This window comes from Struthio camelus, chromosome 1 (assembly GCF_040807025.1).
Source record: "Struthio camelus isolate bStrCam1 chromosome 1, bStrCam1.hap1, whole genome shotgun sequence".
NCBI lineage: Eukaryota > Metazoa > Chordata > Aves > Struthioniformes > Struthionidae > Struthio > Struthio camelus.
This window is the reverse complement of record NC_090942.1, coordinates 224974651-225002242: the sequence shown is the minus strand read 5'-3', so window position 1 is coordinate 225002242 and position 27592 is coordinate 224974651. Positions and strand designations below refer to the sequence as shown.

The 27592-nt window shown below is 53.5% G+C and overlaps 1 protein-coding gene across 1 annotated transcript; it reads right to left on the bottom strand.

The window, feature by feature from the left end:
* Window positions 1-20082: 20082 nt before the first annotated feature.
* On the bottom strand, window positions 20083-21039 carry LOC104147580 (olfactory receptor 52A1-like). The gene has a single exon (XM_009680318.2). It carries the CDS (start codon window positions 21037-21039, stop codon window positions 20083-20085), a length of 957 nt encoding a protein of 318 aa, XP_009678613.2.
* Window positions 21040-27592: the final 6553 nt, after the last annotated feature.

Below are 27592 nucleotides of genomic sequence, written 5' to 3'. Positions count from 1 at the left end.
TTCCCCGGTGTGAGTTTCCCTCCCCACAAAGCAAAACCTTTGCTGGGTGCTGGGATGGCTCCAGACCCTACTGGCCTGCTCTGATGTCTCAGAGCCTCGGACCGCGAGCAAAGCTGACGAGGAAGAAGGCAGGTCGTGTTGGGCTGCTCCCTCGTGTGCTGGCAGGAGTTTCCTGTTCCTTGCGGCTGCCAACATCACAACTCCCTGCTCCTACGGATCCAAACCCCCCTTGGAGGCCCCTGGCTTGTCCTGCCCACCACAGCTGGTTATCTCCCTGGCTGGAGGGGGGCGAGCCCCGCTCTGCTCTGCAGGGTGCTCACGGGGAAGCCCTGCGCCAAAGGCAGCATGCTTTGCGCCCGGAGGCAGACCGCCCGGTCCTGCTGCTCTGCACGGGCGGGTGAGCCTAGGGGCACGGCGGGCAGAGGACCGACAGGAGAACGTGAACCGGCTGAGGGACGCGGTGCCCGGAGCGGTCGGTCAGCAGGAGAAGAGCCCGGCGTGCCAAACCCCAGGACAACGTGAAGGTGGGTGCTCCAGGTCCTGCGAGCTGGCCCCACCGGAGGGGAGCCTGAGGGTCGGCGTGGGGGACAGGGCGATGCCGAGCCCGTCTGAGCCCGACACGTGGAGCAGGGGACCAGCCTGTACCAGTTGCTGGCTCACGTGTTGGCGTGATGCAGCCGGGGCCAATGCCAGGACAGCGAGGAAGAGGAGCACGGACGCCTGCAGCTCGTCTCCACCCCGGCTATGCCCAGGACGGCACCTTATAGGGAAATCAGGAGCAAGTCCCAGCAAAGCCGAATTCCAGCTTTTCCCCCCACTTCCTGCACCAAACGTGCGTCACACGGCCGCGCTGGCTCCGCCGGGGCTCCGGGGTGCGCGAGCAGCCACAGGTGGCCCCCAGCGCTGGTGGCACCCGTCTGCACCAGGGCAGCTCGCGGCACCCCCGTCCTGGGCTGCAAACCTCAGTGCAAACCCCCACAGGGCTGGAAACTGCACCGAGGAAATGAAACGTGTTTATGCATCATAATTTGTCCTGCATTTTAACACTCCCACTATGCCTTTCCAGCTGGCATAAACCAACTGCTAATACTGCGCTACCAAAACTGAATTTTCCTGTAAAACACTTGTGGGCACGCAAGCGGCGATGTCCGTTGGTGGCAGGTGTGTCCGGTGCCGCTCGGCAGCGGGGAGACGACGCACGTCGCCCACGACCCTGCGCTGAGCCCGACCCTGGCGCTGATCCGGCACAAGCTGTAGGTCAGCAACCTGGAGATTTAGAAAAGCGCTCGGTCTGAGAGAGAAAACGGGATTTTCTAGCATCGAAATTCAAGAGCCACGAACAATTCCCGCTCCCATGGGACGGCTGCCTGGGGGTACCGGCGGTTTGGGCATTGCCAGGCGGCGCGTCTGCACTGCCTCCGAGGGAGGAAGGGTCGGGCACGGACGAGCCCGCCGCTGCCAGGGTCCTGCCGCGCCAGCACCGTCCGCACCCAAGGGTCTCGCACCGGCCAGGGCGGGTGTGATTTCTGCGTCTGGGGACAAGGAGGCAAATTTGGGAGCTCTGTTTAGAAGGAATTGTGCCAGATAAAAGAGTAGGAGGTGCCACGGACTTTAATGATGGAGAAGAAGGTGCTTTAGACCCAGAGAAGGTCCTGGACGGAGGAGAAGGAGACACATGTGGCTGCAGGACGGGCCAAGGCTGGTGGGTCAGCTACCGGGGAAGGTGCCTGCAGTGAAACCAGCTCAGCAAGGGCTGGGATCTCTCCTGCCAGGCCTTTCCCTTGTCGGTGCGTGAGGGACAGAAGTTAGGGCGGGAAACAAGGGTGCAAATATGCCAAAGAAACGTACTTTAGCTATTGTTCTGAATTGTTCTAAAGCTATCTCTGAAAAAACTTGTTATTCTTGAGGGATCCTAATGGGGAGAACTTCCTTACCCATATGTGCGTCTTGCCCTTAATGGCAGACTGTAAAGGATGGTGTTTCCTCCCTGGAACTATGGGATTTTTCCTTGCATAACTAACATTGCGCCAAACTTCAGCAGGGACGTTGGTTCTCTTCGGTTCCTCTGCGGAGCTTGATGGTGGCACCAGCATAAGAGGCCGTTAGGGTGTCTGGTGAGCGCACGGGCAAACCAGGGGCAAGTGTCGGGGCCTGGTCGGAGACGCCTGCCCGCACGTGCTGATACAGCAGGCTCACTTTGCAAGCAACGCGTTCCTCATCCCTTTGGACGGACGTGCACTTCCTGGGACGTTTTAGCAGCGTGCCAGCGTAGTTTTGCACAGCGGGGTCATAAAACCTGCCTCTTCCACCTGCCCTGCCTCTCCCAGGTCACACCCTGCAGCCTGCCTGCGTTCAGCACGGGGGTAAGTGTAATCTGTTCTGGCCAAGGTGATGGCAGACACGAGGTAGATGCTGACTTCAGGGAACGTGCCTTGACTTATTTCAGGTCATCAGAAGCAGCTTAGCAACAGCATTATGCAAAACCAAAGTGACCCCCCCTCCCCCCCCCCAACACCAAATCTTTCAAGGGATGTAGGAGATATACAGACTTTTAATTCTGTGTTGCAATAGGAGGCAATAAAAGTAAGGGTGATATTTTGCTGGCGACGGGCAGTCTAGGCGAGGCAGGAGAACGCGCCCGGCGCCTGCTCCCAGCTGCTCGGCCGCTGTGGGAGACGGCTGCCCGGGCAGCCGGGAGGGCGCCGAGCCGGGCAGGCGGCTCCCGCCAGAGCGCCCGCTCCGTCCCCCAGGCGCCCCTGGAGCTGATGAACAACCTCTCGCTTTCCTGCAGGCGTAAAACCACGGCTGCTGGGGGAGGCGACGCTCCGGGAACCAAAATTAGACACTCGAAAGATTTTTCTTTTTTCCGCCCCAGGAGCCGTTCCCACCACCACCAATTCACAGATTTAGACCCAAAAGGCTTGCGGAGATGACGCCACCCGGGCACGTGGTGCACGTGCACTAGTTTCCCACGGGACGCGAGGCGGCTCCGGAGGTGTTGGTGCAGCGGCGGCCCCGGGGCAGGGTCAGTGCCGGTGCCGGAGCCTCCTCGGCTTTTGCCGGCCGGGCACGGACGCGCGGCGGCCAGCAGGTTTGGGTGCAGACCTCGATAGCTGCCGCTCTGCAGCCAGCCTGGATGTCGGAGCGCCCTGGCAGGGCGGCTGGGGCGGTGGGAAGATGCCCTTAGGCCACTGCCGTCACTCATGTTTCCATACTTAAAGACTTGTGTGCGCGCGTGCGCATGCGTGTGCATGCATGTGCACGTGTGTGCATGTGTGTGACGTGTGTGCATGGCTGCTGACATCACGCTGGGTTTGTGTGAAGCCTGAGAGACTAAATCCTGCCCGAGCGCTGCCAGGCGGCCGCGCTTGCCGCCCAGCGAGACGCCGATTCCTGACTCAGCCCCCAAACGCTGCCGCTCTCCTGCTCCGGGCGGCTTTCCTTTCCTGTCGCGGGAGGAGGGATGCTCTTCTCGTCCCAGCCGCGCACCCTCCGGCCGTGCCTCGGCCGCTGCAGCCGTGCCCCTGCCCTCCGCCCCGGCCGCCGGGCATCGCTCCTGCCTTCGCTCCTGCTCCCGCGGGCGGAGCCGGGAGCCCTGGATTCAGCAAAACGCTGGTAGGAAATGCGGAGCACGCGGGCCGGCCCCGCGCCGCCGTCACCCAGCGGGGAGGGAATCGATACGTAACCGCTGGAAAGGAATTTGCCCGGTGACTTTGCAAGTTTCCTTTTGTTTGTTCCGTTTCTTGCTCCGTGCAATTAGCAAACGCGGCGCGTGACTCATTTCCTGGGGCTGCCGGGCCGGGCCGGCAGGCGCTGGCTCCCCGCCGGCGGCAGCAGGGCTGAGCACTGGCGGCGTCGGCGCACCCACCGCCCGCGCCGCCGCCGATTCCCGGGCAGTGCCGGGGTGACGGGCTCCCCGATCTCGGGCGACGTGGGAATGACAGCCCCGCGCTCTCCCACCGCCTTGTCCTGCCCAGGTTTGAGCGATTTGTCTAGCGATACGCCCCGCACGGCGAGGCCCTGGGGCTCTTTGATTCGGAAAAAAAGCAGCGCGGACAAATCCAAATGAAAAATAAAGGGCGTATTTTTAACGGCGAAGCCGTAGGGAACGGCCAGAGACGTGGGAGCACCTCGGTCTCCTGATGTCCTCCACCAGCAGGACGTTGTCCCCGGTGGTGTGTTTTATTTTGCACGGCGAGATCAGAGCGCTCTGTGCTTTTTTAGACTTCTGTAGCTTCCCCAAGAGTTTCTCCATGATTTATTAGCAAATACTGACAGCAGGCCAAAGATCCCATTCAATTTGCCCAGGACCCTTGAGTGTGTCTCGAGTTATTTCAGCCAAGTAATAACAAGAACAGCAGATGCTCTCTAACATTTCCTAATGACCTGGAAAGTGCTTTTGTATCCTCTGAGATACGGATGTATCATCCTGCTGCTCAAGAAAAGAAGAAGAAAACACTGACTTTACAGTTCTGCATTTACTGTGTCCGGCAGTCCCACCTGTGATCCCCTTCTACTCCTCGCCGAGTCAGATTCTGCCTGTCCTTGGCTCTGCTGGGCATCACGTTTTTTTGCAAAGTGCTTGATTTCCGTTATCAAATGCCTGTATGCCGGAGCTTGCATTTTCTATAGATTGCCATATGTTTCGCTCCCCACTCCTTTCCTTTTTCGTAGGCTGCCTTATTATTTCCTGTCCCTGCACTCACAACGGCACTTCGCGAAGACTGAATCTTCTCTCCTCAGTGGGCAATTGATGGCTTTGGCCACGTAACAGACCCTCAGAGAATTCCCAATTTTCACTCATTTTCCCTCTGTCCGTCTTCTTTTGCTGCAGGAACCTCCGGCATTGCTGGTGCCACAGGTGAAGCAATTTCTGCTCTCTTTCCAGTTTTATAAACCTCACATCTCTTTGAGCACCGTAAAGAAACCTGCTACAGAAAGCTGGTAATTTACTCCTGTTTTGGTATTTTATTTATATATGTTAATATCATTCATTATTTTTTTCAGAAGGGCCTTTCACTGTGTGAAACAGGATGAAAATACCTGAAAATATACCTGAAATACCCAGGCCAAAGATCAGGAGAAAAGCAAGCCAAGCCTTTATTTAAACATTTTTTCCTGGCAGTGTTGAATAACTTTGTTCACCCAGCATAAATCAGCTGAAGATATGTTACTTACCCTGGAACTTGGTCCCCACAGCTGGATCGGAGATGGAAGGAGCCGAGGAGGATCCCACCGCGGGTCTAGCCTGGCCGCCAGCAGGTCCTGGACCCTTAGTGGCTTCTCCAGGCACAGGCTGATGTCCCACATCTCAGAAGCGTGGAGCATTCACGATGCCTTTTCCAATGTCGTGTTATGTTTTTATGGGGTCTCCAATGCTAGCAAACAGTTTTTCCCCATAAAATGTGGGACGTGGTGGTCCCTGGAGGCTTTGTGTTTCCTTCAGGCTAATCCTGCCATGCAAAGTGGGGTTCACGGCACCAAAACCAGGCACTTGTGGTGGCAGCTCCCATGCCCGCAGCAGCTCCGTTCCCGGTCAATGGAGAGGAACGAGCCCTGTCCGGGGTGACGGCTGGATGCAGACGTCCCGCTGCAAGAGCGGGTCCTGTGCAAGGCTCCCGCGTGTTGGGGCTCTCCAGGGCAGCTGCTCACCAGCGAGGAGTGGGTTTGGATGTGAGCTCTCCGGGGACTTGCCTTTGGCAAATGGCCCTCATGCAAGACGAGGCAGTCCTCAGCTGTGGCACCTTCTCTGAGAGACTGAGGCTTTCTGCCTTCAAGGAAAGACAAACTCAATATTTTCCAATTGGTGATGACCTTCATCCTTGGCTACATAAAAGATCAGGCAGAGCCAATGCCAGAGCCATTAGCAGACAGCCCTGGGGTGCAGTGGAAGATGGGGAGGTGCCAGGGCATGGAAAAGGCAGAAGTAGCCCTTGTCTTTACAAGGCAGAAAGGAGAAGCTGGGCACCTGGGAGATTAGTGAGTTTAGCTTCATTTTCTGGAAGAAAACTGAAGCAAACAATCAGATGTTTCTAAGCTCCTGGAAGGTGACAAGGAGCTGGGTAACAGACAACGTAAGACTTCTCCTTGAGATCAGATTGATCTGTTTTTCTCTACAATATACAATAAGCCCAGGGTAGGGAGAATGAGGAAATAACATGTGTCATGAGCCCTGCAAGACTTTTTGGCACTGTCTTACATAGCATCCTCACATAGAAGCTAAGAAATATGAGTCAGATAAAAATATTGATAGAAACCAAAAAAAAAATGTTGGATAAACATATCTGGGGAGTAACCACAGCTCATAGTCAAAACAGGAAGGAAATGCTGCAATGGGCTTTGCAGGGATGTCCCAGGTGGAGTCCTGTTAATTGTTTTCATTAGCAAAGAGTACAATGGGGAGGAGAACAAAGCTGTTAAACTTGCAGACAATGCGAAGTTGCGAGGGGTTTCAAGGATATGAGAAAACAGGATTGCAATGAAAAATGGATTCAAATTCAAAATGGTCTGCAAAAAAAGGATAAAGTTTGAGTGGGATGAGGGCCACGTATGTGGTTACAACCAGCTGCATAGAGGTGGGATGGGGACCGGTTGGACAGGTACCAGCTCTGCACAAAGGAGCTGGAATGGGGGTGGACCACAAGCAGAACATGAACTGAAAATGCCAGAATGGTGCAAAACCTGGCAATGACCTGCTGGCTGCATGAACAGTGTCATCTGCAAGGTGAATCTGTCTTCCTTTGGTGGTAATCTCTCTGCTGTAGCACAGTGCTCAGGCAGGCGCTGCTGTTTGGGAAGAGGTGGATCGGCTGGGGAAAGTCCAGAGAACAAACCAGCTGAGCTGGGCTCTATGGGTGGTGCTCTCTGGGGTCAGTAGAGGATTAGCTTTCCCAGTCCTATTCTCAGCTCCCGCGGCAGAACATCCCACCATCCCAGCTCCTCTCCAGCAGCAGAGTTCAGGCTGTGGTCAGGTGGTGGGTGCATGGTACGAAACGGGTCCCTGTGGTCTCTGGGATGGGTCTTGGATCTTCCCTTGCTGTGGCAAGTCCCTTGGAGAGGCGGTGATGGAGGGCCTGGACCTTGGGTGAGGAGGGAGGGCTGTGGATGCGCAGCAGGGCCATGGTCACTGAGGCTCGATGAAGAGAGGCTGCAACAGGAGACGGCTGACTGTGTATTGACGAGGCGAGCGGGACGGCTGAGCAAAGCTGGGCAGCTCACCTGTTTCCAGGCCTGGACACGGGAATGGAAGAGCCAGAAAACTGAGCAGCAGCTCTCCACCATGTGTCCATGGAAAACAGCCCATCAAAGCGTGTTTCTAGACATGACTCACTTAATTGTGCCAGTAATGGTGCAGATGTAACATTCTTTGTGAGGCATGTGACTGTTCTTCATGACTTTCAGCTGAAAAAATAGCTCTGTGTCATCCTGCATGACAGGTTAAAGAACAAGGAGGAACTCACAGTGCTCCGAGAGCAGCTGTGGAGGAATTCCTCCTGGGAGAGGGCTCTCCCAGCGAGGGTTGCAGAGCCAGTGCTTGGCCTATCACTGTCAACATTTTCATCAATGAGCTGAGAATAAATATAAATCTCAGCTGGCAAAACTGTGAGGAGATGCAGAGATTAGTAAGAGTGGAGATTAATAATGGAGACAGAGCAGCCTTACAGAGCCATCTGGATTGCTTGGCAAGATGGGCCCCTTCAAATGAAATGCATGTTAATAGAGATGAAAAATATGTCCCACCAGCCAGCAGGACACGCAAATGGGGACTGCACTCTGGCCTTGGATTTTCAAAGGAGTCTCAGACGAGCAGCTTGATGTGCTCCAGGCTGACACAGGGCAAAGCCCTGGGATGTGTGGGACCACAGCGGTGGGATCAGGAGTAAATCTGGAAGTGGAGAACCTGCAGACAAGAGCCACAGAGGGTGATGTAGGTGGGGAAAATGTCTCCTAGCTAGAGAGAAGGAGCTTAATATGCTGAGTTTATCAGGAAGGAACCTGAAGGCAACGCGCTGTGGAGCATCAACGCCATCATGAAGAGCAGCACTGGGTACTGGTGGCCCTGTCATCAGGAGGAACATGACGGTCAGGGACCAGCAGCCAGTAGCTGGGGATAGACACATTCAATTGAGAAATGGGGCATACATTTGTTAGCTGTGAGGATAATTAATGAATCCCTGAAAGTACCCCCACAGTGAGCTGTGGATGAAGCTGCTGGAAACACTTTCAAGACAGGTCCTAGGAGAAAACACTGATTTTTCTGGAAGTTTTGTGTGGAGGAGTCAATTTAGATTAATTTCCCACTGTGAAGCTGTGTTTGGGAATGAGGACTGTGGTGGGTGAGGAGCCCACGGGGGTGGCCTGGGGACGCACAGGGCTCGGGCATCCGGTGTGGAGCAGAGAGCCAGTGGCCGCATGAGGCTGCACGCTTTGGGGTGCAGCTTCAGGGTTTTGCTTCCCTCCTTGGCTGGAAAACTTTTGTTAATATCTGATCTCCATCTTTTTTTCTCCTTGTCCTGCTTCCCAGGACTGGTATCACATCTCTGCCCTGCCATCTCACCTCGAGATAAACTCAGCTCCTTTCAGCCTTCCCAGCCTCCTTAGCGTCTATGGGCTCTCTCCAGTATGCTCAAATCCGTCTTGGAGTTCAGGACCCAAGGACAGCAAATACCTCCTTCATCCTGCATATGATGTTGCTGGTTGTGACCCTTGCTCAGGTGTTTATCTCTCTGCAGTAGCGTGCTGCTGATGATGCAAGTTTCCAGCCCTTAGCCTGCCCCCTGAAGTGCCTGCAGACCTCCCTGCTTAATGTGACCTGCTGCTCTTGTAAACGGCGCTCTGTTCTGTCCTCCGAAATCGCAGCGAAGCTGTTCTCTAGAGTGGGCCAGACAAGCTCTGCTGAAACGCTTTCACAGGCTGACACTGATCTGCTGTAACTGCTCCATGAGCAATTTCCAGCCAGCCATGTGCATATTATCACCCCACAGTGATGCATTGAGAAAAGGCCTCCCTAACACGCACGTGGAATTATCATGTGGAGCAGTTCCAAAAGCCCTGCCCAGGTCAACTTTGCACCCACAGCTCTCCTCCTAGCTCCTTGCTATTATCCTATTAAGGACAGAAATTAGATTGGTTTGGTCTGCTTTGCTCTTGACGTGTCCCCGGGGGGGTGGTTGTTTTGAATCCCTGCCTACATACCCAGGAAGGAGGACAGAGGCTGCCACCTGGGGCCAGACCATGGGTGAGCCCCATGGTTTGCTGTTAGGCAGAGCACAAGGTCCTTGGGGTCTGCCTTGAGGAGCCACTGTCAGCATGTTAGCCATGCTTGATGTCTACCCTGGGCATGACAAGACGTCTCTGTGCCAAAAGGCTGTGGCTCCATGTAGCTCAGGCAGTTCTGCTCTCCTTGGACTGCGCAGCTTCATGCAGATTTGGAGTGGCTGAACCCAGAAAAGGAGCCTGTGCAAGGTTTTGTGAAACCTGTGATCCCAGGAGGGACTGGGAAGAGCTGAGGTGTTTGAGCGTGTGCAGCCTGAAGCATCCTAAGCTGCGTTTGCCGACCTCTTCATTCTTAAGAGTTTTAATGCCTGAGGCTTGCTTTTTCGAAGAACTTTGAAGAGTGATGTGCTTCTGTGCGCTCTGATACAACTCAATGAACAGCGTACTGCTGTTAAGAAAATAAAAGAGCATGTCTGAAGTGAATACTCAGGGAGGAACAGCAAAACGAAGCAAGCCATAGCTATAATTCCCTTAGTGCGTGCCCAGCTTGCAGCCGTCCGAGGTCCAGAGGCTCTCTGACATGCCCTGACTGCACCGGGGTGTGCTGGACTGCCCGTTCCTCCTCCCCAGCTGCACGGGGGTGTCCCAGGACCCGGTTCCTCTGTCTGTTCCCGCACCAGGGCAGCAGGCTGCTCTTCTGCCGGACAAGGTCAATGCGCAGAGGCTGGGTTCACGGCCCTGGTCAGGCTGGCCTGTGCCAACACCGTGGCGGCCAAGGGCCACGTCCTGACTGTCACCTTTCATCACCCTGTCCTCCTGTCTCCTGCCTGTCCCCCAAGGTTGCCATCTGCAAGGCCCTCGGCATCTGCAGCGCCCGTGTCTGTGTTTTCCTCGTCTTTGACATTATGGCTGTTTTCACCTTCCTCAAGCACTGCTCCAGGCCCCACGTGGCTCCCCGCGCCAACGTCCTTGTCACCAGGGTGCATCTGCTGGTGCCCCACACTGAACCCCATCTACGTGGTGCGGACCAAGAAGATGCAGGACTGGGCCCCAGGGTTTTCCCTCTCTGAGAAGATTAAGAGCTGCATCTGACCAAGTTGCTTTAAGCTCATCTCACATGTGATGGGGAGTACTGCTCCCAGGCTGCCACAAGGCATGCACATTTTGCAGCAAGTGACAGTAACTTTGCTCTGGGCCCCAATTCTCCAATGTAGTCATTTTTCCTCTTTGCAAAAAGCTCTCAGATGAAACTGGTGGGAGAGGGGCAAGGGGCAGCTCCCACCTTCCTGCTGGGTCTGCAGGGCTCCTTGCACTCTCCATTCTCTGCTCTTCTCAGGCCCAGAAACTGCTGAACACCTCCAGCAATGCCCCGGTTTGCTCTGGGGTGCTAGGTATACCTAGATGGTTCAGATGTAGTCTAGACATGACTAAAGATCAGCTCTGCTGATGGAAGAGAGGTTTCTATGCCTGGGAAGTGGGAGCTGTATTTCAATGGGCGCTGGGTGCAGCTCAGCAAGTGTAGGGTGGGGACACATGCAGGAGGCGCCTGCGATGCTCTGGGACTTTTAGGTATTTAAATGCACCTCCCTACTAGATGCAGTAGGCATAGGGGGTGCATATGTGTGTTAGGGAATTACTGGGAAAAATGGCCTGACACAGGCCTGGATGCTAATTGAGGGTTAGTGTATTCTCAGGCCTTTGTTCTGCTCAGGCTGCCCTGCACCCGTCTTTCCAAGGTGCTCCAGAGCCATCCTCCTTCCCAGCACCCTGCAGAGCTGCGACTGGTCCGAGGCACCCCCAGCCTCCAACAGCAATGAGAGCAGGCAGATGAGAGGGAAAGCAAAGAACGGGGGGGCCTCTGTGGCTGGCACTGATGGCAAAGTGAAATGAAAGCACTCACCAACAATTAATCAGGACCCCAAAATAGAAGACTGGCCTTTTTCCCAGCCAAAAGGCCTCCCATGCTTAGATATACTGCAGCTGTTGTCCATCTGCAATAATGGGAAAGCTTTGGTGCTGCTATAACATAGCTTAAAGTCTACCAGAGGACCATGATGGAGATGCAGCATCCAGGGTGGTGTGTGATCAGCGACGGATTGGGAACGAGTGTTGCTGTTCCTGCACACCTACTGGCAGGCTTGGCCAATGCAGAACACTGTGAATCACGTCTGAAGATTGCCGGGGAAGACAGACATATGTGGAAACTGGACTGCTTTAGCAGTGCAGGCACGTGCAAAGGTGGAGTGGCAGATGGTGGGGTACAGCCTGGATGTTGGAAGTGTGTACGGGGCGACAGAGATGCATGAGAAAGAGCATGCATTTTCATTTCTGCAATCGCTGGGGCAAAAAGCCCTACTGCTCTTCTTCTGCTTCCTTAGGGCAGAAGCAGTGACTGTCCTATATTCATGACGCCAGGAGATGATCAGAGAAAACCAGTGATGCTCTCCGGAGAAAGCATAAGAACTGCTGACATTTGGAGAGCATTCCTCTCAAATGTGGGACAAGGTCTGTGCCCTCAAGCATAGGAGAAGTCCTGTGGTTATGACTCACTGTGATTCCCTTTTTGGGTGCAAAAATTCTGAGTTTAGTCTTTGCTCCGCATCACAGCTCCCAGGAATAAGGACTGACGGCACGGAGTGGAGGAGGAGGTGTCTGCGAAGCGCAACCTGGCTCTCTCCCTGCTCCCGCTGCTGCTGCGCCGCAGACCCACTCTAGAGCTCGGTGGTCAACTGCCTGCATCCTCTGGGTCGTTGCTGCCTCATGGCACCGTGTCTCTCCCAGGATCCCTGAAGCTGCTCCCCCAGCCCCGAGGCAGGACTTGGTGGTTGCCTTTGCTGCACCTGGTGCTGTCCCTGCCAGGCACGTCTCAGTCTGTCGAGGTCCTCTTGCGTAGCAGAGCAGCCCTGCCCTCCAGTGTGTCAACCTTGGTATCATCTTTGTACTGCTGATGACCACTTCTAAGTCCATGAGCCAGTGAATTTTCCACTCACCTTGTTTTCCACTCATTCAGTTCCTGTTTTCCCAGTTTGGCCACATGGATACTGTGGCTTGCTGATGCCAAGGTGAGCAGCATCCTCTGCTTCCCCCATATCCTCGTCACAGGAGGCAGTCAGGCTAGTCAGGCACGAGGTGCCCTCGGTAAACTCATGCTGGCTGTTCCCAGCCCCCTTCTTGTCCTTTGTGTGCCCGAACTGGGCTTCTGATGGGTGCCGATGAGAGGCCAACCAGCCTGTAGTTCCCAGGCAGATCATCCTTCTTGAAGATGGGCATGACGTTGACCTTTTCCAGTAGTCAGGATCCTTCCCTGGTAGCTGAGGCCTTTTGAAGATGTTACTTTCAGAGGCCAGGGGAGCAGGTTCCCTCTGCAGAAGCTGTGACACCATGGGGCATAGGATGGCTGACAAGGCCACCCCTGTCCCACCTCAGGCACCGCTGCCTTGTGTAAACCGACCAAGCTTCATCTTAAAACTAGCAGAGTGTTTTGCCTCAACTGCTTCACTAGTCTGGATCATTGCTCCCTGTCTCCCCTGCAGAGGACAGTGCTGAGGAACTGAGTGGTCCATGGCAAAGGACAACTTAAAATTTGGCTTTGTCACCTGCAGATTACTGCACAAGGTACATTACTGCCAAGACCTGCAAGTTAATTAGCAGTGTTTTAGGGAGTCTTAGTGGGAACATGTGATCAGTGCATAGCTGTGGTCAGGACAGGATGACCAGGATGTCAGGACACCCAAGGAACAGGGGGGCAGCGTGGCCTCTCCATGCAACCAGGATAGTGCAGTGCTCTCCGAAGAGCATGTGCACCGCTGGTTACCGTTCTGACACAAGTAATGCAGGACTGCTGAGGGTGAAAAGGTGGAAAAGGACCTGAAAAAGAGCTGAACCTCTTGCCTCAGAAAGGAGTTGGAGGAAAACAGACATAGTCACTGACTGCAAATATCTTAGTGGCCTCACCTGGGCAGACTGGAACTTGTTCACGGTCAGTGCGGTCTCTGGGGACCCCCCAGCTTTTCTGCATATTGCAGGTTGCTCTCTGGAAGCTCCTGCAGTGTGATCTGCTCTTCCGGATGGTGGAAGGTTCTGCCTGACCCAGCCTGATGAATGCAGAGCGCAAGGTGCTTCTGTCCTGGTAACACTCCAGTGAGTCCTGGCTTTGCTGGTGCCTGGGAGCCTGCGAGGTGTCCAGAGGGAACAGCACTGAGCACCTACCGGTTTGGTTATGTGGAGACCAGTTTTTCCCCTCAGCCTGACATAGATGTTTCTCACTCACACCTTCACTGCCCTGAAACCAGGTGTCCTTCCATGCCACACACCCACAGTTCCCCAAGTAACTCATCTGAGTGTGCGTTATGCTCTCTGGGATACGATAAAAATGACAATTAGAAGCTAAAATATGATATTCAACACCCTCCTTTGATCACCATCACATGTGCCAAGCTCTTGCCCTGTTAAGGGTGGCAGATTGCTGTCCAGCAGGAATGGGTCGTGTCCGGCAGGAATGGGTTGTGTGCGGCCCGAATGGGTTGCTGACCTCAAGGGGCTCCATTGCCGGGTGATGCTCTGCCAGGGGTCCACACAAATGGCTATATGCTAGAAAAAGTGACCAGCAGAAAGTAATTCACTATCACTGCAAGAAATCTGGAGACTTCAAGGGGGTAACTCTTTCCCACCCTGGCCAGAGTAATTCTGTCTGGATAAGCATGACAAGGTCTCTGGGTCTGTAAGGAAATACCTGGTGAGATGATATGTATCTGAGATAAAGATGCCTTTCTCTTGCTAGCTGGGGGATCTCCTTCCTGTGCATGCTGGGTAGGAGCTGGTCATCCAGAGCTCCTAGAGGGAGCCTGGTAGAGATATTCGCTGCCTGCAAGGTAAAGGCACATTTTGCACAGGTACGAGGCACTGCTGCTAGTGTTCCCACCTCTGCGTGGCAGCCGCGATGGTTCTCCTTGCTCAGTCTCCGAGTCGTCTGTCCAGACCCAGGGACCTTGGTGTTGCTGCGCGGCCATGTGGGTGGGTGCCACATGCCGCTCAGAGGAATTGCACCCCATGGGCACTCTTGGTGCCGGTGCAGCAGCTGGCTCAGCTGCAGAGACCTGCATGGCAGAGCTGGCCACAGACACCCAGGTAGGAGGTGTCAAGATTACAGAATCACAGAATCATGGAATCATGGAATCACAGAAGGGTTGAAGTCGGAAGGGACCTCTGGAGATCATCTAGTCCAACCCCCCTGATCAAGCAGGGTCCTCTAGAGCATATTGCCCAGGATCGCATCCAGGCGGGTTTTGAATATCTCCAGGGAAGGAGACTCCACTACCTCTTTGGGTCACCTGTTCCAGTGCTCAGTCACCCTCACAGGAAATAAGTTTTTCCTCATGCTCAAGTGGACCTCCCTTTGTTTTGGTTTGTGCCCATTCCCTCTCATCCTATTGCTGGGTAATGCTGAGAAGAGCCCTCTGGGGTAGCAGCCACTCTTCCCAGTTTAGTATCATCAGCAGACTTGCTGAGGGTGCACTCCATCCCTTCATCCAAGTCATGGATGAATACATTGAACAATCCTGGACCCAGTACTGACCCCTGGAGGACACCGCTAGCTACAGCCTCCAACTAGACCCTGTGCCACTGATGACAACCCGCTGAGCTCGGCCATCCAGCCAGTTCTCAGTCCACCTCACCGCCCACTCCGCCAGCCCGCACTTCCTGAGCTTGCCTATGAGGATGGGATGGGAGACAGTGTGAAAAGCCTTGCTGAAGTCGAGGGAGACAACAGCCGCTGCTGGCCACTTGTCCCATCAGGGAAGGCTATCAGGTTGGTCAAGCATAGTTTTCCCCGTGGGGAATCCATGCTGGCTGCTCCCGATCACCGTCTTGTCCTCCACATGCTTAGAGATGGCCTCCAGGACGAGCTGTTCCATCAGCTTTCCCGGGATGGAGGTGAGGCTGACTGGCTCCTCCTTCTTGCCCTTTCTGAGGACTGGGCTGACGTTTGCTTTCTCCCCGGCCTCCGGCACCTCTCCTGATTGCCATGACCTTCCAAAGACGATGGAGAGTGGCCCAGCAATGACGTCCACCAGCTCCCTCAGCACTCGTGGGTGCATCTCAGCAGGGCCCATGGTTTTGTGGGTGTCAAGTTTGCCTAAGTCATCTCTAACCCGATCCTCCTCCACCAAGGGAAAGTCTTCCTTTGTCCACCCTTTCTCCCTGGGCTCCTGGGTCCGGCATTGCCTTGGGCTGCCCTTAGCACTGAAGACTGAAGCGCAGAAGGCATGCAGTATCTCCGCCTTCGCTGGGCCCTCTGTCGCCAGGCAGGCTCCCTGCCCCAGTCAGGAGTGGTTAAACCTACCCCGGCGACAGCACGGGCTGTACATACACCCCAGGAGGGCATTTAGCCCATGCTAGCCTGCACAGTGCGTATGAAACCTTCCCAGACTTCCCCATCATGCAGACAGCCTTGCAGACAGACGGATGCACACGCTTGCGTAGGAAGAGGAAGGTGCTGTTTGGCTGTGTGTGGGCAATACAGGCTTATGTTAATGAATTTGCTTTTATATAACAATTCCCAGGGCTTGCTCCATGTTGGCACAGCCTGGAATAACATAATGTCCTGCAGCAATATCTTTGGCCAAACGTGCTGGCATCCTGGGATCCCCAGGCACTCCGGACCACCCCGAGCATTCCCATTTAGCATCCTGGAGGTGTCGGTGGCTGCGCAGAGGGGAGCTGAGGGATCCAGGATGCTGGGAACTGGTTCCAGCTCATGTGAGAGCATTTCTGCGTTTCCTCAGGTTACTCTCCAGGGGCTTCGACTGAAGTTGCCCTGTTTCTGAGGAAACAAGTGTGTCCTGATGGAAACAGCTTTGTCTGTGCAGGGTCACCCATGCAGGCATGCCTGGTGGTCCCACTGCCCTTGCGTGCTCCTGCTCACCTGGCATGATGTGGCCACTCCGCACAGTGCTGTAACCTGCACCCTCCTCCTTGCCAGGGCTATCCTGACTCATCCCGAGAGCTGAGATGGGAAGCCTTTGATGGTGGCACCCTCCTTGTTCAGGCCATGCGATCTCACAGGTGCACACATACATCCGTCCCCTCCCACATTAAAAGGACCTTGCTGATGCGGCAGGACAAGCTCTCAGATTTGGGGAGGGAGGATCGCTTCTGTGTTGTTCAGCCCCTTTTGCATCTCCATCACAACAGGGTTTCTGTGACATGGCCTTGAGTCATTTTAGAGTGGTGGTGGGATGGTGCTCGACAAGTGGCTATTCCATATTTTATATTTCCCCAGTGTTCAAAGTGTGTTTAGGGGTTCTCCTCCCTGAACTCTTTTCAGACCATTCTCAGAAGCTGCAGCTATTTATTTCCTCACCGCTTCTTTCCTGGTGTTTGTCAATATACCAGCTGCTTCCCCACTGTCAATGTTATTTACTTTTCACATCCTGCCTGCAAGATGTTATCAGGTCTGTTATACAGGCAGGGAACAGAGGCACAGCAAGGTTAAGACCTAGAGCATCTCCTGGTGGAGATGTTTGGTTTGAGATGCCTTGACCTAATTTTTCAGTATCTTTGCATGATTTAGCACTTTTGACTTCAGTTGCAGCTGTGGATGTCCAGTGCTTGTTGGACCGCAGGGTTTCAAGTCAGGACCCAGAAAATGAGGATGCAGTTCGGGGAGAGGGGCAGTATTAGCTCTAATCTGACCTCTAAAATCATCTCAGGAGTGCCATATGCGGGGGTAGATTATTTTTTGCTTATGCCCTCTGCTTCCCTGTTCATCCTCCGAAAACTACATGAATCTCTTTTTAACCCTTAAAACCTTTTTCTGACAGTCTGCTTCTCTGTTTCCCATGCTCTGGCCAAGACCCACTCCTTGTCTCTCTATGGCACTTGACTCTATTAAAACGCGCTCCTCCACAAGCCAAGCCATTCTGCATGAATCCTCTCCCCGGTCATTAATTATGAAAGGTTCATCCAGGACAAAATGGCTCCTCCTGCCAAGTCGACAGCCCTGCTCCAAGCCCTGTGGACCCTAAAGCCATTCCAAGAAAAGATTGCTGTAATTTCTTTTAAAACGGGCATAAGAACGTTCATCCCACTCTCCATCCTTGGAGATGTGCAAAAGGCATCTGGAAGCGATCCTGTGCAACGTGCTCTAGATGACCCTGCTTGAGCAGGGGGGGTTGGACTAGATGATCTCCAGAGGTCCCTTCTAACCTCAACCATTCTGTGATTCATTCCTGGGAACTATTGAGCTGTTTTGTCTCAAGTCTCATGCATACCCACTCACCCATCTTGAGGCATATACCTGCTAGAAGAAACTTCAGTCTAGATGGGTGAAGGCTGACCAGGTTGGGAAAATCTGAAAATAATGGTTTTTTTAAGGGAGGAACCACGGGCAGCACCAGCCTCTCCTGTAACACATACTGCTTTCATTTCAAGGGGTACGTGGGACCACGTGGATCCCCTAGATGCTCATAGGTGGCTGTTGAGACGTCAATAGGTTGGCCCAGGTGTATATGTGATGGTGACTGTCACTGGAGCTGGCACAGTGTTGGAGGTGTGGGCACCTGCCTGGCACAGGGTGCAACGCGGCGCTGCGGGGTGCCTCACCTGCTCCCTTCTGCCCGAACACAGGGAAATGAGGACCTGCCCTCCTGGGGTGTCAGCTGGCTCCTCTGCCCCCAGTGCAGCCCCTTGGTCCCGGGGTGGTGCCGAAACCCCTGCCCAGTACCAGGCACGGTAACATGCTCTGCCGTGAAGAGCGACTCAGACCCCGGTGGGGCAGCTCCCTGCACAGGCTGGTGACGGTGCATTTGCCAGGCAGTGCATGGATATAAATCTGTCCTAGCAAAACCTGAGCACTTCTTAGAGGCTGACAGCACTGGGGGACCTGGGCAACACCTGAAGGCAATTTGTCCCTGTGAAGGCTGAGTATGCACCAACTGTCCTATTCCCTCTAGTGTGTGACTGCGCCTGCCCAAGCCCTCCTGAGACTCCTGCTCTAACTCCAAGAGAGGAGCTGGAGGTGCTGGGGAGCCTAAGCATCACAGGCTGCTCCTGTCACAGCCTTGCACCAATGGAGGGTGAATTATGGGACGGCCAGGGTGCAACACAGCCTGGGCAAACCCAAATCAGCCCATTGGGGACAGCTGGCCAGGCCCATTAAGGGGTCATGAGGGGCTGGTGTTCATCCTACCTTGTGCTGGGAGCGCTCTGCAGTGCTGGACTGTGATAATGCTGGCATCTGGGAGAGAAGGTGCTGCCGAAAGAGGGGCTGAGCACAGATGAGGTGAGGCTGAAGCCCAGAGACCCTTTAAGGAAGTTGCAGGAATCCCCCTGGTCCTGCAGTGCTGTGAACAAGAAGGGACTCATCCCAGCCCTGATGGACACTGCTTTCTTAGTCCGTGTTATTTCGTCTGAAAATAAATCAGTGCATCCTCCATCAATAAGGCAGCCTGTCTCTCCTTTGGAATTACTGCCTGGCCTTTTAATGTTGTCAGTGTAAAGTGTTCATGGTAGCATGTCCGAATAATCCCATTCGCACTCATTTCCATACAGGTACAGCATAAATGCCCACTTTTGCCCTGATGCTTTCCCTGGATGTATTTCATATAGGAGTTACCTCTGTATTGTCTACTGAGATGCCTGTCTTCCCCAGAAGGTCCCTCTACAGTTGTCCTTTCTGGGTCACTTAGTCTGGGCAACTTTTACCATATGAAAAGGCACTTGGCAGAGATGACACACACAATCTATTACACAGCAGGAAATATTTATTAGCTGAGGTGCATAGTAGGTGTTAGACCTAAGGCACTACAGGACTGAGCATTACTCTGCTCACGCCCCCGTGAGCCTCTGCCTGCTGGCTGCTGCCAGCCCTGCGTGGAAGGGGCGACCCCGATCCTCACCAGGACGGGCCAATCATCTGCATCACTGAGCTGCTCTCTCCCTGTCTTCAGCTTTCTCTTTGAGCTTTTGTACCTCTTCAGGGCAGAATTTTCCTCTTGAGTCCTTGATCTGCAAACTATCCCCATCTCAACTACTGCATGTCTGCATCCTTCATGGACCTGCCAGGCTCTGTCTCATGCGCTTTCACAGCTCAGTGGCAGTGTCCTTGGTAAACCTGAACCCAGCTTTCTCTCGTCCCCCTTTTTCCAAGGTGTCTCGTCCTTCATCTTTAAGCTCTGTCTCTGGCATAGGGCTAGCAAGGGCTTGAGCATGCAGGTCTCTGCACAGGGCACAGCACGTGGCATTCATCCCATCGTCATGCCTGCCACATGCAGGCGAGAAATGAGGGCCAGGTCATCGGCTCCTTCGTGGCTCTGGTCACGGATTGAAAGGGGTATCTCAATGTTTACTGCTATCTGCTACAAACTGCACATCCTGCCCATGCAAGAGCTGCCAACAGCTGTAAACAACAGTCCCTGCCCTTTCAGGATCATGGGTTCCCAGGGGATGTGACTGTGCAGGGAAGGGTGAGCATCTCCTGTACTAGTGCAGGAGAGGTGAGGACAGCTGAGCTGGTGGAGGTGGAGAGGGCAGCTGCAGGGAGGACGTGGTGTGGGGTGGGAGAGTAGAGATTCCTGCCTGTCTGGGGAGCCCATTGCCTCCATGGCATGGCAGATGTGAAGGTGCCAGGGAGAAGAAGGGTCCAGCTGAGGCCCCAGTGCTGGTAGTGTTGTCACCATGTGTGTGGGGAGCAGATACTGCTCAGGGAGGGAAGCAATGGCTTGATGAAGGCACCTTGGGGAGGGACAGACAGGCCATTTTGGGGCATCTTTGCATGTCCGATGAACTGCAAAGCTTGTGCCAGGGGGGCACCAGTGGGAACACTACATTTTGCCCTGCAGGCTAAGGAGAGAAAGGGACAAGCCCTCAAGGACACTTTGTATTGAGACCCACCATCTTCTGCACCCGTTGGCGGATGGCTGTGGTGCTGACGCCGTAGACGATGGGGTTGAGCGCAGGGGGCACCAGGAGGTAAAGGCTGGAGAGGAGGATGTGGACGTAGGGGGGCACGCTGTGCCCAAAGCGGTGGGCGAGGAAGGAGAAGAAGCCCAGGACATAGAACTCCAGGAAGACGCAGAGGTGGGCCGCGCAGGTGTGCACCGCCTTCAGCCGTGCCGCCCGCTGCGGCAGCTGGAAGACGGCCCTGAAGATGAGGAGGTAGGACATGGTAATGAGCACCAGGTCGAGGCCCAGGATTGTGAAGGCCACAAAGAGGCCGTAAACCTTGTTGACCCGGACGTCGCTGGCTGCCAGCTTCACGATGGCCATGTGCTCGCAGTAGGAGTGGGAAATGACTGTGCTCTTGTACCTCCGCAGCCGCTTAATCAGAAAAGCAGATGGTACAATGAGGACGGTTGGCCTGAGGATCAAGAGGATCCCGATTGTGCAGAGCACGTGGTTGCTGAGGATGGCAGAGTGTCTGAGGGGCTTGCAGATTGCCACGAAGCGGTCAAAGGCCATTGCTAAAAGCACGCCCGACTCGGTGGCTTGGAAGGTGTGGACGAAGAACATCTGGGTGAGGCAGGCGTTGAAGTGGATGTCTCGAAGGGCAAACCAGAAGACGCCCAGCATTTTGGGCATAATGGTGGTGCAGAGGCCCAGGTCAGTGGCCGCCAGCATGGCCAGGAGGATGTACATGGGCTGGTGGAGGCTGCACTCGGTCCAGATGGTTGCGAGGAGGATGCTGTTTCCCAGGAGTGCGGCGGTGTACATGAGCAAGAAGGGGATGCCGATCCAGTGCTGCACAGCTTCGAGGCCGGGGATCCCCGTCAGCGTGAGAAAGGAGGGGCTGTAATGCACAGTGGTTAGATTGGGAACGGGCATGGTGACAACTACAACACAGGAACAATCTTGTGGCACCTGCGCAACAGAGAACAGAGATGTTTCTGGTCAGTGATCAGTGAGAGAGTGACTTGCACTTCATGGTTTTTTTAAGTCCTGGTATTTGGCCCTGGAAGAGCTCATGAGCTGTTGTATCACAACAAGATGTATCAGCGATCAAAAAAAGGACTTGATTCCTCCATATCCCCACAAAAGGCAGGTTTACACTGCTGCTGGGCTCAGGACTGGAAATGTTGGGGGCAGCCTAGAGACATTGCAGAGATTTTCTAACAAATGTTATTGAGATTGGTTGTGTGAAGTATGGACATGTGTGTGTGTTTGTGCATGTGAGTGTGCACATGTGTGCATGGGTGAAAGCAGTGGAAGAAACTGCAGATCAAGGCTAGAGGAATGGGTGGTGTCAATTTCCTACTACAGAGCCCTGTATGTGTGATTTCCTTCAAATGGCCAGGTAGGAAGAAGAGTAACAACACACTGACCTAAAGCAAGGTGACAAGACAAAGAACAGGGCTGGAGCCAGAACATTTCCCAAGGGACTTGGGAATTTTTTTGTAAGAATAAGGAGGGATGAGACAAAATACTTGATATGAAAGGTCCTGAAAGGTTATAAAAGGCACACCCAGAAATCAGTTAATTGATGCCAGTCAGGAGGAATCCAAGAGCTGTGACGAGCTGCGTGTGCTTGCGTTTCTCCCTGTGTTGTAGACAGATGACCTTGGCAGGAGCACTTGTGCGTGCACTTGTGCGTGCAAGTGTGGGTGCAAGTGAATGACTCTGGTGGAGAAGGAGCGCGAATGACTGAAATACAATTAGTTTAAAGTATGTATACGCTTGATGGGGGACTGGACAGCGGGCACTAGCCCTGCCTGAGGTGCACAGAGGGTGAAGAACCAGCGATCCCTCCTTGATAACAGGAGCGGGTGGGCTAATAGCAGCCCATCATGACCTACGTGGAGACAAGAGACAGTAGAGTCAAGCTCTTTATTGAGGTATACAGTGGGAAAATGAGAGACAGCAGTCACAGATTGAAATAGGGGAGCTTCAGACTGGGTATAAGGAAAAGGATTGTCCCCACAACGACAGCCAAGCAGTGGAAGAAGTTGCCTTGAGACGCTGTGGTCTCCATCCTTGGATGTTTCCAGGACCTGACTGGACAAAGTCCTCAGCAACCTGGTCTTAATTCAGTGCTATGAGCAGTGCAGTGACTCAGATCTGGGAGCAGAATGGTCTCCCTAAATTGTTCTTCTCTGTCTCTCTACTCTTTCTTTGTCCTTTCAACCCCCTCTTTGTGATTTTTCTTTTTTGATGCTGAGTAACCAGAACTGCATGGAGACTCCAGACTAAGCTGCATTTCTTGAGTTATTCTTCAAGTATATGAAAAAATGTAATCTGTCTTCCTGCCTGTAAAGCAGGTCCGTGCTCTAGCTGCTGCAAATTTTGTTATAGACAGAAATTCTAGCCCCTCCATTTTTATATTGCTGAAATAAACTAGAAAGGCTTTTTTCTTTTTTTTTGTCCCTTTTTGTCAGCCTCTTTTCATATGAAGCTGAATAGCCTTTGCTTTTATTTCTGCTGTGTCATGTTGTACATAGTGATTCCTTTCCAAACCATCTGCAATTTTTAGCAAATCGCTCTAGCTGAGGCTTGGTATTGTGCAACTGGAAAACAACAAATGTTTAAAAGGAGAAAATGGTGACCTGGGTGAGTGTAGGGCTGTTAGCCCAACCTCTGCAGCAAGCACGGCTTTAGAGCAGAAGGAAAACACAACTGAAGATCGGGGGGAAAATGGAGGGTGCGACAGCGCGCCACAGGCGTTGAGCACAGGCTGATGGCACCAGGTCAACTGGGTAGCTTTCCTCAATAGCTGACTGCCAGACAACAGGAATGTGGGTCTTTGGCTTGTGCATCACAGCACATCTTTTTCCTTGGGTAGAGGGACAGAGGCAGAGTGGATCAGTACAAGAATTACAGCGTTTGGGAGCAGCGGGGTAAGGAGCTGTGGGGCAGAGCTATGTTGTAAGGGCAGCGCAGGGCTGAAAGGAGATTAGAAAGGGACTTTCTTAAAGGTCATAATAGCTGATGAAAATCACTAACAAAACAAGCTAAGAGGCATCATAAACACTAAAGAGATCAGGAATATCGTGTGGAAAGGAGCAGACGTCCTTGAGCACTGAACTAACAGAAACGGGATGAAATTCAATAGCACAAAATGCAAATTACTGCAGTCAGGGCTAATGACAAGAACTTCTGATATGTCCTAGGAGCTCGTGATTCAGAAATGTGGAGAAAGGCCAAGACCTAAGTATCCTGCCTGAAAATGAAGCCACTGATGAGATGCAGCTGTGAAAAAAGGCACCGTCTCCTAAATAATGCAATGGGGAACTATTTGCACCATGATACCAGGTGGCAGAGAGACATCACCTGCAATCCTGTGTACAACTCTGGTTGTCTCACAGGGTAGAATCACACACATTTGGATGCTCAAGAGCAGAAGAGTGCAGGAGAGGACCATGGGGTCCAACCCTGCTGTTGCAAACATCCAGCAGACCCGCAAGCTCTGCGCAAGGACATTTGGGTTCTGCTGCTACTGCTACCCTGTGGTCCCTGTGCTAGTGCGGCATGACTTGAGCAGGTCAGGAGGCTTTCCACACTTCTGCGTGTTCCTCACTGTTATGACAATTTTCATTTATAGCTTATTCTTTCCGCCTCCCCATTTCCTATGCTCTTAGGTGAAGGAAGGAAGCACAGTGGACCGTGTTCAGCCTGCCTCACCCATTTCTGGTGATTAAACTCCGGCGGCTTGCAACTGGACTCAGACATAGCCGTCACCAGAGCACCCTGCAACGCAATGCTGTTTGTCCCAGAGCAGGAGCTGTCTAGGAGCTGGCAAAAGCAACAAGACTGACTTACCGCATGTGCAGCAGCTGGTGGGTGCTAGCCTCTGCTGGGGTGAAGCAAGTGCTGAGCAGGTCTGCCCGGCATTGCAAAGGAGCTGTGTTTATAATGCTTGATCCTAAACTCCCTCAGGGGCTCCTGCCACTGCCCAGGGCTGGGGCTCCTCCCTCAGCCTCAGAGGAGCACTGTGGTGTTGAGTAAACACCATTAACATCCATCGCCCTCCTCCTGGGATGCAGAGCCAGGCTGAAGCCACCGTGGCACAGGGCCCTTTGTCCCTGAAGGAGCTGAGGGCTTCTGCCGTGCTGGGCCTGCACCACCGCATGGAGCTGGAGGCCCTGTCCTCCAGCACAGGGGCAAGTATCGCATCATGAAATTCTCTAAAACTCTAAAATTTTCAGGCTTCAGAAACACTCTGACTGGTGCACTGGGGTGTGAAATTGCCGGATAGCCATCCCTTTCTGGAGTCTAGAGGGAGACATAGAAAGAATATTGGTTGGCTCAGGAAGGAGGTCCAGGAAAGCCTGCACAATGCTGCTCCCCTCATCCTGGAAATGCCCCAGCTCCGCTCTGAAATCTCCCTGGACATCTCATCCTGGAGACATCCCTCGGCAGGTGCAGCAGGCTCCTGCCTGCTGAGGTGCGTTTGCAGCTCCCACCTGCACTCTGCAAATCTGGAGACACAGAGCAGAGGCGGCTCAGGACTCTGTGTGCCCCCACACACGCCAGCAGCAGTGAGGCCATGGGTGTGTTGGTTCGCACTGTGAAGGGCATTGAAGGAGGAGCATCTCTGGGGCCAGGCAATGCTAGCAATACCAAAACCACGAAGGTGGACATGTGCTGGGGAATGAGTCTGCAGGCAATGTGTCTTGTCCCCAGAACAGGTCCCTGAGCATGGCCCTACCCACACCCCAGTCCTGGGGGGCGAAGAAAGGCATCCTCGTCCCCTTCCTGGGGTGCAGGGAAAGGTGCCTGGTGCTGTTGGGAGGCTCTGCAGAGACCCACCTGGGCTCTAGCTCCCACTCACAGACATGACCCCTACGGCCCTGTGCAGATGTTGCAGACAGCATGGGCACCTTGAGCAGCACAAGGTGCTGTCAGCACCTAAACTGCTCCCTGGAGATCTACCAGTATAGCTGGTGGCCTGCGAGGGTGGCCTGAGAGAGTGACCTGGGTTGCCCTCAAGCAGGCGCCTCTGTCTATTGAGCAGAGTCACTCTCAGCTGCCATGACAGCGCAGGCTGCAATGGAGAGTCGAAACTGGGGTCGTCTGGTGCTGAACCCATGTGAGTGCTGAGCTGCGCCAGGTGCCCTGGAAGTAGCCAAGGGAGAAAGGCCGACTCCTCATGCAGAACTGGCCGTGCCATTCCCGCAGCTCCATGGTCTGAGGGTCATGGGAGGAAACGCGCTGGCCTTCCCTCAAAGCGTAGGCTGTAGCATTTAACAACCAAGGAGGGCCTACCAGATGATGTCCTGCTCTCCACCTGGTGACTGCTCACTGTGTGCCTTGGAGCACACAGCAGCCTGAGTCCCAGGGAGCCTCTGAAGCCCAGCTGAAGAGCAAGGAGGATCTCATGGCATGAGCACAGGTGAAACAAGCCTGGCCATCAGTGCTGGCACCAGCAGCCCCCTCCCTACTGCAAGGAGCCTCTTGTGAACTGTTTCTCCTCATGCCTCGTGGCTGGCTCACACCTGCAGCATCCTGTTTACGGATGTAAATGTAGCCCCTTACCTTTTTTAACCCTGCCTGGCAGGTGTGACTTGAAGATTTTTGAATGCACTGGAGAGACTCAGACCTCCCATGGCTGTGAGCGACCAGCTTTTTGGTGGTGTACAGCAGATCCGTTTGCTCTCCGATTCGCTGGTCACATAGGAACCATGGGACGGCGGGGAGGAGGTGGGAACCAACATATTCTTTGGGTTTTTTATGACATGAAAGGCTTGAGGTGTAGGATGGGAGTTTTCCTTAAAGCGACCGTTTTTTCCCAGGCTGGAAGCTCTCACTCAACCACTGCAGACTGTAACTCCCAGGTAAAAATGTGTCTTTGGGCTCTAGTTACGACTCAAAGAACTGAGAAAGAGCAGGAGTGGCAAACTCTGAGGACACAGAGGGAAACTGTGGGCAATGCTGTGCTCCTGCTGGTAGAAGATTTATTGGCCCATGTCTGGCTTCATCTCAGTTTCCAGGCAATGTTCCTTGCTCACTACCTCGAACATAATTGCGCGACTGGGAAGGTCTCATTGGCAGGACCTTTTCAGCTGTAATTTTTAATACATATCGGTTCCTGGATAGGATATTTGCACAGCACTTGGGTAAAAATTTGCCTCCTGGATAGAGAACTAATGTGAAATTTTGCTACTATTATTGCTAACAATAAATATCATAGTCTTATGAAGTGATGTTCCTATCTGTTAGTTGGCAGTGGATGAGTCTGCAGTTCACGATCCTTAGAAGTAATATGTTGTTTCACCATGGAGATGCCTCCTGAGTAACAGTTTCTTGGGATTTATGATTATTCTCCTTTTCCTCTTTTGGGCACAACTTTTGCTTCTAAAAGAATGCTTTCTTGCATTAAAACCTTCCCTTCTCCTTCTGCGCGGTCAAGTTCTCTACACAGGAGGTATGAATCTGCTTTGAGACTTCAGTATAGCGTCTTTGAGTAGTTTTCATGCTGCTTGACAGGATTCACTTTTTGACCTTCCCTTTTAATTTCTTTCTTAGCAAATATTATAATATTTATGTCATCATGCTCTTTAAAAATCAGTTTCTTCTTTCTTTGCTCCCTGTGAGTGTTGAGTCTACGTTTATTCTAATCACCAACACGAAGCACATCTTTGTCTGACCTATCCTGGACGTTGCAGTACAATGGGATGCATCGGACCCTCAGGGCTCCTGGTTCTTTCCCCTGCTGTAAAGGAGCAGAGAGTGACAAGCTTGGAGGTGAATGTCTACATCCAAGACAGCCCCGTCCCTAGTGCTGGCACCACATGGCCAAGACCAGACTGGTGGGGTGTCGGCATGTGGTGCTGTGTTCAGCTGCACGGGGGAGAGGGGACTCCCTTGGCATGCAACTGGGCAGACACTTTCGGGTTTCCCTTCCCTTTACTCTGCGGTGTCAGAGACACACCATAACTGGAGACAGGTCATCAGAGGGAGGGGACCAATGCTCCGATCTGGTGTACCTTTGGAGGGGCCTTTCTCGGCTGCACTGTTGCTTCTGATTGAATGGACCGGGATTTTGGAAATCCCAGCAACTCCCTCCACAGCACAATGTTTGGACCAGGAACTGGGACTGTCTGACATTGCACCTAGTTCATTCACAGAATCACAGAATCACAGAATCACAGAAGGGTTGAGGTTGGAAGGGCCCTCTGGAGATCATGTAGTCCAACCCCCCTGCTCAAGCAGGGTCCTCTAGAGCACATTGCCCGGGATCACATCCAGGCGGGTTTTGAATATCTCCAGGGAAGGAGACTCCACTACCTCTCTGGGCAACCTGTGCCAGTGCTCAGTCACCCTCACAGTGAAGAAGTTTTTTCTCATGGCAGTGGTCTCAGAGATTGGGGGTGTCCTGCCTTTGCCTGTGCCACCTGAGTGCTGCCTCTTGAGGACTGAAATGCTTCGGGCTAACTCCAAATCA